General features: G+C 35.3%; 2 protein-coding genes across 2 annotated transcripts; both read right to left on the bottom strand.

Annotated features, from left to right (window-relative positions):
• Window positions 1-8121: 8121 nt before the first annotated feature.
• LOC141631161 (protein FAR-RED IMPAIRED RESPONSE 1-like) lies at window positions 8122-9422 on the bottom strand. The gene is made up of 3 exons (XM_074443868.1): window positions 9050-9422; window positions 8428-8760; window positions 8122-8330 (listed from the first exon to the last, which is right to left on the bottom strand). The coding sequence occupies exons 1-3, from the start codon at window positions 9420-9422 to the stop codon at window positions 8122-8124; spliced, it is 915 nt and encodes a 304-aa protein (XP_074299969.1).
• A 390-nt stretch (window positions 9423-9812) lies between these two features.
• Window positions 9813-10172, bottom strand: LOC141631160 (protein FAR1-RELATED SEQUENCE 5-like). Its single transcript, XM_074443867.1, has one exon. It carries the CDS (start codon window positions 10170-10172, stop codon window positions 9813-9815), a length of 360 nt encoding a protein of 119 aa, XP_074299968.1.
• Between the last annotated feature and the right edge of the window lie 1970 nt (window positions 10173-12142).

The raw sequence follows: 12142 nt of genomic DNA, 5'->3' as shown, positions 1-12142 counted from the left end.
AGTTGAAGTTTCAACTTGAGTGTGTTGAAATTTTAAATTTGAGGCTTAAAGTTTTAGAATTTTTTGATTTCAATCAGCATCAATTACCTAACTTCAATACACCAGGCCAATTTGTAAAGAAATTTAACTTTAACCCATTTTTTTTAATTTCTATTCATATGGATGGTGAAGGTGATTGTGAGGTCGTAGAAGCCGCTGTTAAACCTACCCCCTCCACAATCGTAAAATGTCGAGGTAAGAGGCTTGTGAAATTGATATCTAAGCTTACTAATGCACAAAGAGAAGCGGTAAAGAGAGTCGGGTTTGGTGGGTTGCTCGAGTTACGTCTTGACAAGTACCCTCTTGATCATGTGCACCTGTTTGTAGAAGCTTTTAATGACGGCTCACATGTGTTTAGGGCTTCTGAATCTAAAGAGTTTGTTGTGTCGAAGCATGATGTACACGACTGCTTCCTATTACCATTAGGTCCTAGGGAACTTGATTTAGTAGTGACTGGTCGTAAGAAGGAGTCGTCTGAGATTTTAAATTAGCAATTGAAGGAACGATGGAGGAAAAGATATAATGTGACAACTGCATCTCAATACATCCCTTTAGGTAAGCTATATGATGATATGAGGGCAGACAAGGACGGGGGACGACTTTATTAGACTGTTTGTATTGTTCAAGATGTCGAATTCCTAGCCCCTACCTCAAACGGTGTCGATTGGAAGCTTCTCTCACCAAGAAGATGTTAGTCTTATTAATCAATATGACTGGTGTTCATATGTGCTAGATGGCATTGTCACTGCCGGTCTCGAGTCCAGGAATAATAAGACCTGCTTACGTGGTTGTCTTCCTTTTCTTATAATTACCTATTTCCAGAGGTTTGTCTTCCGCGGCAAAAGTTCACCTCATGAGCTCCCACTGATAAAATATTGGGATCAAAGTAGTATTAATTCTAGATTAGATGGTGAGTTTGGTTGGTGGGTCTTTGGGTCACCGGTGACATTTTCACCGATTGTCTATCCTCGCTTCCTTGACCCTACCTATAATAATAATCTCATCTCAAGTAATGCCACCCGTCCGTTGTTGTTGGCTTCCACACCTCATCCTGATAACGAGAAGAAGTTCATTCAGATCGAACTACCTTCAGGTGTTGAGGATGACCAGGAGTTGCATGCTAGAGCCGTGGATGTAAGTCAACATTGTCAATCTATCATTCTGTTTAATTAGAACCGAGTAAATCTGATGAGCATTCATTAAAACTATGTGCATTCATTTATGCCAGGTGGTTTAAAGTTTCAGATAACTTTGGGCATTCATTAGAAACTTTAGCCGTCAACTTTGAAATGTTATAACCACAATATGAAACTTCAACAATTTTCATTGATTTTAACACCCAAACTTCCTACTGAAGTTTAATTGTGTACTTGAAATTTTAACAACATTATCTGAAAGTTTAACTGTGTACTTTGAAATTTTAACAACATTATCTGAAACTTTAAACCACTTTGGCATAAATTCTAGTATACATAATTTGAAACCTTAACTTTGCAATTCTAATAATACATTTGGATTGTATTGTTGCATTGCAGTCGTACATGAGCTTTACCTACGGATGCGCGTAACTCAATCGTCTTCCATGCATGGTACTCGGATGCGATTTCAAGATTAAGCGTCTAACAACTCAGAGATTGATCCAACCAAGCTTGTTCCTTCACAGTCCACACAAGCCTTCTTTCAATCTGATGAGCTTCAATTTTATGTTGATGAGGTAGCTGATATATCCGTTCGAATGAAAGATGTATTTGACAACGCACCTGTGTTTAAGCAAGATCCTGTGGCCAATCCAAATCGACAAGATGAGGCTTCTAAATCAATGGAGCAGATTAGTGGCGTTTTATGTGACCTCGCTGTTGTACTTTCTGCTGACAAAAATGATGAAGTGTCTTCATATCACTTGAAAAATTATCACCCCTTCATATGATCACCAATGACTATTATACTACTTCGGGAGATAAAGACATACACCATTCTGCAAGTGTAGAGGAAGGGGTTGATACGATGGAAGGTGAAGCTGATGGTGAGTTCCTTGAAAACTCATCAGACCAACACTTGAACAACATAGAAATTTCTACACCCATTCAAAACAAGGATAATGCTACCGATTTGATGGATGTACAAGCTGTTGGGGATGTCCAAGGAATTCAACAAAAAGTACCGGATTAAATCTATTACACAACTAATTGGTTCTGCGCCGGTTTATACTACTGCTGAAGTAAATGCCATTCTCCAGGAGGTGCGAGAAGAAGAGATTCCGATTGAGTTGCTTTCTTCGGGGATGTGGTTGCGTGAAGAGACGTGCACGAACAGCGTTCGGGTGATATGGTGCAAGGTTTGGATGAGGCAAATAAAGAGGCTTCTGCAATATATGTCCCTCAAACTGATGGTGTTCACCATCCATTCCTATTTCATTCAAAAACCAAACTTTCTTGCATGTCCATTGTCCCTGAGAACCTCGATTGCTCTTTTGATTGTGGTGGACCCGATCCGAGCCAGGTTTTTGTGTTGCGATATTTTACGCCGCAACAACAGACTATTCACATCCGTTTTTAGCGGAGGAAGGATGTAATGGATTACATCTTCAATAAATCGGAGAACTATAGTAAACTGTAAGTCACCTATAAGAACTTTATATTAGTTGATATTGTTTTACCTATAAGAACTGTATACCCTTTCTTTTGTTGTATTGACTTCCTAGTTGCACATTTTTTGTAGGGAAACAATCGTATCCTACACAAGATCGTACTTCATTCCGAGGGAGGACATTCGGTCGTTAGAACCCGGTCTTGAGATCACGAACAATGTTATCGATTGCTTTGGTCTATGTTACTCAACAAGATCATGACGATACAAATCGCCCGATCCCAACTTCCCGCTGTTTCTTTGGGCTTAGCCACACTGTATGTGCGCATTTTTCACAGTTAGTTACTTTCCACAACAAAGTGTCAAATTTTTACTTGTTCCCTATCTTATGACAGAGTCTTGTACTCCAAATTTGGGAAGCCAAACAAAAGGGGGAAGTGCTAGACCTAACTAAAGATATATTCACAACATGGGACATTTGGGTCAGTGATTGTGTATCTCAATTTCAGCTAGATTCTGATTTGGTATGTGTAACCTTTTTAAACCCATTATTATCTCGATTTATAATTTTAATATTCTTAATTGTAAGTTTTATTAATAGGTTTATGTTGAATTTCCTCAGGTCTTCATTCCGGTTATCGTGTGGTTCGCCTCACTATAGTTGTGTATGTATAAATTTCCCCTCAAAGCAGGTTGAATACCTTGACAACCGTTCATATAGCGAAGATTTCGATACTTTACCTATCTCAAATATTGCATTTATAACTGTAAGTCATTCCACCCAAGCTTTGTACTTTTAATTCTACTCCTACAACAAAGATAAAAACGTAAGTCATTCATCAACTTTTGAAAATTTAGCAAAAACACGATATTAAAACTTTAAACGTCCAACTCCAAATTTTAACACACATTGTCTGAAACTTTAACCATTGCTTGCTAACTTTAATCAACATTTAGTTTAGAAACTTTAACTGCGAACTTTGAAATTATATACCCCAATAAATGAAACTTCAAGAGTCTACATGGATTTTAACATAATCTTAATAGTGAAACTCTAAACGTGGAATTTGAAATTTTAACTACAATTTCTAAAACTTTAAACCAGTTGACATACATTCTAGTCTACAAAAAATTAAAACCTGAACTTTGCACTTTTAACTCACATTTACTGAAACTTCAAACGTCATCTTCAAAATTTTAACTGACATTTTCTGAAACTTCCAATTTTAACTGACATTTTCTGAAACTTTAAACCACTAGTTTGAAACTTCACTCACAAAACTTAACTCAAAAACTTTAACCGCCAACTTTGAAATGTTATATTCAACAATATGAAACTTTAACAATTACCAATAATTTTAACACCCAATCTTGAAACTGAAACTTTAAACGTGAAATTTGAAACTTTAAGTATGATATTTGAAACTTTAACTTGTTCCCAGAAATTCTAATCTACAGAAACTAAACCTGACCCCCAAAATTTGAATCTTAACTATAATTTCTGAAACTTTAAACTAGTTCACACAAATTCTAATCTACAAAACCTGAAACCTGAGCTCTGCAATTTTAACTCAAATTCAAAGAAACTTTAACTGTTATTCATGAAAGTTTAATTGGTTTTTTTTTAAACTTTAAGCTGTTGAGGAATTTCATATATCTGCCTTCTACATATAATGCTCACATGTTTGCTTATTATCTATATTCATTTCCATTTTCAAATACATACAGGCAATCGAAATGGGCAAGTATTTGGTTTCCAAAGGGTTAGACAAAGGCAAGTCAGTATCCGAGTTTAAACTTGTTAACATTAACTTTGCATGGCAAGGTCTAGGATACTCAGCCAATGACTGTGGTACCTATATGATGATTCACATGCTCCTTTATAATGGCAAACCCTTTGACTGCGGGCTAGGCACCATGGACGCAATGAACTTGTACAGGGCCGAAATTGCTGCGACGCTTGTACTTAGTGATATTAACAAGTCGAGGGAAGAGGTTATTTCTGCGGCTAAATCCTTCAAAGAAGCTAAACTTACGTCCACAAAATCAGCTTCTAAATCTATCGGCTCTAAAAGAAGTAGTCAACCACTAGTTGAAGGATCCAAGCGTCCCCGTTTAAGTGTACCTGATCCAACTACCCCTCAGCCAACCACCCCATTAGCTCATTCTCCGACAACTGAGTTATCAGCTGTTAAAAGTCGTCATAGGGGGAGCGGTGATGGTCTTGGTTGCTCTCTCGATTGCGGTGTTGCTGATTTGACTACCCTTGTCATATCTAAGACTCTAAGGTGCAACCAATTGCTATTGAAGGATATGACCACACTAAGGAAGCACGTAGCAGATTACTGCTTCCTTGACGACCACGATTTGGACCCGAGGTAAGTTTGGTGTCTAACCTGTATTGGTTCATATAGCCAATTGAAGTATATTTATAATGTGAGTACACACTCACCATATAAGTTGCATTGGTTGATTATTTTTATTTCAAGTTGAAACTTCAACCAAACTGTTGAAAATAAAAACCAAATTCACTTTTTGAAACTTTGAATACAGATTCTGAAATTCTAACTCACAACGTTTGAAATTTTAATCTAAACTATTCACATTTCAAGTGAGGACTCCACATTCTGAAACTTTAAGCATCAACTTTGAATTTTCAATTCACTCAAGTTCAAACTTCAACCAAGCAGATAATATTAATATCCCAAAGTCAACTTTTACGACGCATTTATTTCACGTTGCAGGAACAATTGGCGATTACGGAGTCAATGCCGAACTTTGTAGGGATGGGATTATGTCAATGCTACCTGATAGCAAAATGTCCTCAATCATTATTGAATGTTGGTCCAAGTTGTTGAATCAGATAGAGTCAGATGCAAACGAAGTACCAAGAATGGCTTTCCTAGGCATACGCCACACGGTACGCATCTACTTTTAAATTCATATGACATTTAGCGGATGAAATTTATATAATTCAAATGGAAACATTCTGTAACCAGTTATAAGAACAAATATTTCGCAGGACGTGGTTATGCGATGGTTGGAAAACCAAGAAGACGGTACACAGGAGACGCAGACTAGTGCGTATTACGATACGTTGTTCCATATTTGGGACTTGTACATCAAGCACTGTGGTCATACCTTCAACTTGAATGCAGAGCTCATCTTCGTACCAATTAATATTGACGATCATTTTGCTTGCATATGTATCAATTTCATTGCAAATACTATCGATGTCCTTGACCATCAGCTATACCTGCAGTTTAAGAATTCCAAAGTCTTCAAGGTGTCTCAAATCATTGTAAGTTTCTTACTATATCTATGATGAATATCGACGCAACTAATATGTAACTTAACTTATGACTACCTTACTTATGTGCAGTCCGGTCAATGAGTGACTACCTCGAATCAAGAGGCGTATCCGAGCGAAGAGGTCGCAAAGTTTAGGCACCGCCAGATCAAATTAAGTTGGCAGAGTCCAAAACCTAACGAAGTCGAGTCTGGATTATTTACAATGATGCACATGTTATGTTACGAGGGTGCCCCATTCGAGCACGAAGACCTTCCGAAGAAGATTGGCCGGCGCTATCTGTATCCAATTGGTCACGACCCTTGTATTATCCGATATGAACAAAGTTCGAGCAGAAACCATGGACAATGTGAAGAAATTTATTGCTGAAAAGGAAAGCTTATGGCAAGTCGTATATGCTAGGCGTAAAGTTTCGAAGATCTTGAATAAAAAATAACAATGTTTTATTAATATTTCATGTAGCCTACTACTGTTTTAACATGTGTACTGTTTTGAATGTACTTAAATTTGTACTAGCTATACTTTTCTAGCAGGATCAACATTAAATGAAAAAAGTCTGCAAGTTTTCAGTTGAAACTTTTTGGCCATCGTTTGAAATGTTAGTTTAAAAATTTTGTAACTTTATTAAATTTTCCAAATGAAATTTTAAGCCTCAACTTTGAAATGTCAACTGAGTCATGTTGAAACTTCAACTAAGCATGTAATAATAAAATTCCAAACTAAACTTCAAAACTTTGACGAAGGATTTTAAAACTTTAAATCAGAAATTTTCAAATTTATAATATTTAAATTCCAATTTTAAATACTTGAAACTTTGACAAAGACATTTTGAAATTTTAATTCACAACTTTTGTAATTTCAACCTAAAATATTTCACTTCCAAGTGAATTCTCCACATTGTGAAACTTTAATCACAAAATTGAAATTTCAACTCACTGAGGTTGAAACTTCAACCAAACGGATGGAAATAAAAAATCCAAAGTCACTTTTTGAAACTTTGAGGACACTTTTTGAAACTTTGAGGACACTTTCTGAAATTTTAACTCATAACTGTTGAAACTTTAACCTAAGCTATTCACATTTCAAGTTACTCCTCCAGATTCTGGAACTTTAAACATCAACTTCGAAATTTCAATTTACTCAAGTTGAAACTTCAATCAAAGATATTTCACTTTAAATCAGAAATTTTCAAATTTCAGCCAACAATATTTAAATTTAAAATATTTAAATTCCAATTTCAAATACTGAAACTTTGACTGCACATTTTGAAATTTTAATTCACAACTTTTGTAATTTCAACCTAAAATATTTCACTTCCAAGTGAATTCTCCACATTGTGAAACTTTGACCGTCAACATTGAAATTTCAACTCACTGAAGTTGAAACTTCAACAAAACGTATGAAAAAAAATCCAAAGTAACTTTTTGAAACTTTGAGGACACTTTCAAAATTTTAACTCATAATCATTGAAACTTTAACCTAAGCTATTCACATTTCAAGTGACTCCTCCAGATTCTGAAACTTTAAACATCAACTTCGAAATTTCATTTACTCAAGTTGAAACTTCAATCAAAGATACAATAATAAAATCCCAAAGACATCTTCTGAAACTTTGACAACACTTTTCGAAATTTTAACTCACAAACTTTGAAACGTCATCCAATAATATTTAAATTCCATTTCAATTGTCGACAATCTGAAACTTTAGTCCTCACCTTTGAAATTTCAACTGCCTCATGTTAAATCTTCAACTATGTAGATATTTTTTAAATTCAACTATTAACTCTTCAAACTTTTAAGAAGTATTTTGAAATTTCACCTCACAAATTTCAAACAATCAGACAATAATATTTCAATTTCATGAGAACTGTTCATATTCTGAAACTTTATGCACCAAAAGTGAAACTTCAACTCACTTATGCAATATTTTTAAAAATTCATGCCCGAACCTGGAAATTGTAAAAGAATAATCGTGAAACTTCAACATTGCATGGGATTTTTCAATCCAAAAATTGGCTACCTTAAATTTCACCATAAACTTTAATTTTAATATAAAAAAAAAATCGAACATAGACCCTCACTACACAAACATCTACTTCCCTTGCATACAACAGATTAACTTCAAAGTTTCACCAAAAAAACTAGGACATTAACTTCACGAATACATTTTAATATATAAAAAATTCCTACTCTTCCGACAAGTCTTCTACTTCTTCCTCTTCCTCCTCCTCTTCTTCATATGATTCCGACAATTGCGGTGGATGCTCAAAGAAAAGGGTTAGGACAGTTCCTCTTGTCATGGTGTGCCATTTGCTTGCAATTATTGCACATGCGTTTCTGCCATCGGCAATTGCAATGGCCTTCGCCTTACTAGACAAAATCCTTTTCCCACTCCCTTTGTTTTTGGAATATTTAGGTGGCGGATAGAAATCTCCTTACTTGCTTTACAACCAAGTAATTTCTCCATTTCTGTTGTTTATTCAACTTCTCACCTACCGGTGTCAGCTTCTCTCTAAATTCCCTTATTAAATTAGTAAGACCTTCAACGTCTTCCTTTTCCTTATCAACAAGAACTCCAATTGTTTCGTGAATTTCCGACCACAATTTTGTCATCTGAAGTTGCTTACTGTCTACAATATCCATGTCATCTGTACACTCCCCGGTACTATAGTCACCACTCCGCAATGCATCCTTTGTCCATCTCCTAGCAATCGCAGATTCCGGAATTTCATTTACCCCATTACCGGAATAAATCCAAATTATGTGCCTGCAGAGTACTCCCTTCCTCTCAAAACGTTTACAGGAACAACTCGCCTCAAAAGTCCCTGAGTTAGCAAATGAAATTGAAACTTTCATGACTAAAAGAAACTTTATTACTTACACTTTGAAACTTTAAGACAATTTCATGAAATTCTAATACTTCAACTATCTAAATCAATTCTTAACAAGTAATAAATCAACGTACTAATACTTCAACGATGTAAAACTTTAAACATAGTTTTATGAAATTTAAACTTTGAAACTTTAAGACAATTTCATGAAATTCTAATACTTCAACTATGTAAAAAGCTTCTTAACAAGTAATTAATCTGCTACGCACTAAATTACTCATACCTGGGTTATACTGAACATCAAAATTACGGTCTCCCAATGAATCCTTCAAGGTAGTAACCTCTAAGTTGTTCGACTCCAAGAAACCCTTGCAACTAAATCCACCAATTGCATTCTTTAACTTCTCTTGAAACTCCTCGAAAATATCATGTGTGTAAATCTTCGCACCATCAGCCTCTATTGCCAACTTACTGCATAACTTTGGGTTTGAATGACGGTTTTCGTTATCAAGCCTCTTCTGGTTGTGTCTTTGTTGGTCCAAAGCACTTTCAAAGCGCATCCAAAACTCAACAAGAGTACCATTTCTCGCCTCAAACCTCTTGAAAAAACAGTTTTCACTTTCCGACCGCTGTGTCGTCCTCATAATACCACCCATTCTCAAGTCCTTACAAAGTGCGCCATCACCCACGCCTCCTTATATCATAGCAAACAGTAAACCATTCAATGTCAGCGGGTACGTGTTCCTCCATTATTGCTGACCATCTATTGTCGAACTCCTCTGCTTCAAGTTCCTCGTCCCATACAATAGCATTTAACTTTTTTAGAAATACCTGGTAATCTTTCCTTTTGCTACCATACTTACAGGGAACCTTATTCATAATGTGCCACATGCGAACCGGTCTTGCCGTCTTTGTCTTGAATTTTTTGAATCTTGACGCAATTATTCCAAGATCTTGATCTGTTATTATGTACTGTGGTTCCTTTCCCCGCATAGCAATCAAAAACCTCTCGAACACCCAATTAAACGATTCCGTAGTTTCTTTTGCTATAAGCGCTGTGAGAAAGTTATTGATCGTTTATGGTTGTCAATCCCTGTGAAGGGAGTAAAAACCATCTTGTACTTGTTAGTGGAGTAAGTAGGGTCGTATGAAACCGCATCTCCAAAGACAGAGTAGTTTCTCATAGCAATGCCATCCGCCCAAATTGCGCGTCGTAGGCTACCATCTACGTCAACATCATAGTCAAAGTAGAAGTCTGGCCGAGTCTCTGCCATGTTCTTGAAGTGATCAATGAAAAGTTGTCCGTCTCTTTCATGAATAAAACACTTTATGTCTCTTTGAAAATTTTTGAAGTCGTTCAAACTAGCCCCTATATTTTGGTACCCGTTAACAACCTCCTTACACATTCTCGTAAGTCCTTGTTGCTCCAATATTCAGTTTGCAATGAATTAACAAACCAACCTCGAATGTAAAATTAAATTCACACTCGAACATTCAAACGTCTACTAATAATTTCTACCTATCAGTTGTACAAACTTTAACCCTGTGAAGTAAAATTCACTCTCACAAATGTAACTGTAAATGAAACTTTAACCGTTCCATTCAAAAATTCAACACTCTTTTCTGAAACTTTAACTGAGGTCATGGAAAAAACAAATAACAATATTATCTTTCCTGACTTTTAACACCCAAGCTGAGCACTAAAACTTTAGAGGTTAACTTTAAAATTTTAACGACAAATTTTGCAACTTCAACACAGTTCATGTCTGCAAACTGAGCACTGAAACTTTTAAAGGCAATTTTGAAAGTCTAATTCACAATTTATGAAACATTAAATCTATTTCCGGAAATTCAACTACATATTTCAGTAATGGAACTTTATGCGTGAACTACGAAATTGTAATATACAAAAATTAAAACATCAACAACTTACAACATAAAAACTATGACACCATAACACACACTCGCTATTGAAACTTTAAAAGTACATTGTGAAACTTTAAACGTAAATTTTAAAACTTTAAGCTACTAACCCTTGAATTTGAGACAATTAGTCCCATGTGATACTTGGAAATGTTTTTGGATAATTTTTGAAACTCCCTATCTTTGACAGCAACAAGCTCGTGATTATGTTCTTCATGAAACCGGTCCACTAAAAGCACACCATTCTTCAAAAATAACCTCATCCGAGCTTTACAACCAATTCTCTTAAGCTTATTTCTTCTCTCCTGCTTACTTCCATCTTCTTCCTTACCCGGACTTTCGTTACTTGATTTTATAAACCCCTCCCTATTACAAACCAATAGTTTTGATTTTATAGTACCGTCACGCCACTTTTTAGTCGTGTATTTTCTCACATCGAACCCAACCCCAAGTGCGTACACCTTATAAAATGTTATAGCTTCCTCAATATCCCCAAACTCCATCCCAATGTATGGTGTAAATACATCCTCCAACTGCTTACAAAAGTCTTCCTCTGACACCGGTGGAATTGTTTCATCAAGAACATCATCTATAACTGACGACAAAAATAATCAAATAAAAAAAAAGTTCAGTACAAAAAAAAACATTAATCAAAGTAAACTAAACCAACGTAAAAACATATTATTACCAAAAAACTGCTAAAAAAACCCTAATGTACAACAACTGAAACTTTAATAACCCTAAACCAAAAACTAAAGCAAACGACTACTCGTCTCCCTCCATCGTCTAAAAAAAAAAATCAGAACCTCATAAGCCGTTTAACTATACAACGTTAAACAATGATATGTACTAAAATATCTCTATAGAACAATTAAATTACAAGTACTCATCTTACCGTTCTCAACAGCCTCATAAGCCACAATCTCCATATCAGCCAAGAAATATAAGTGATGAACAAAATAGAGGATGAATATGGTCGAAAATTTAAGGAAATATTAAAGAACTAACTAAAGGATGAAAGGATGTTATTAAACCAGTATGAAGAATATTTTTTTAGGGAGTAATATGAGGAAGAAGAAAGGGTTAGAGAGAAGGATACAGTTGAACGTGAAAGGGATATTACAGTTGTGCTAATGAATACGAGGTAATCAGTGTTGGGAGAATAAAAAGTGTATTCATTATCATTATTACTTGATTTTTTTTTTTAACGTAAAGCAGTAACAAATCTCAACCCTTTGTTTCACCTAATCCAAGGGCCTAAAAAAGGACTTAGGGACTCATATATTTGAGTGGACTCATTTGAACTTGGCTATATATATATATATATATATATATATATATATATATATATATATATATATATATATATATATATACTAGATTTAATGTCCGTGCGATGCACGGGCCTATTTGTAGTGCTCTGTCATGTATAAAGTAGTAACTAATAAATGTT

This window comes from Silene latifolia, chromosome Y, assembly GCF_048544455.1.
Source record: "Silene latifolia isolate original U9 population chromosome Y, ASM4854445v1, whole genome shotgun sequence".
Classification (NCBI taxonomy): Eukaryota; Viridiplantae; Streptophyta; class Magnoliopsida; order Caryophyllales; family Caryophyllaceae; genus Silene; species Silene latifolia.
Note: the sequence above shows the minus strand (reverse complement) of the source record. Positions and strands in the feature narration are given on the sequence as shown.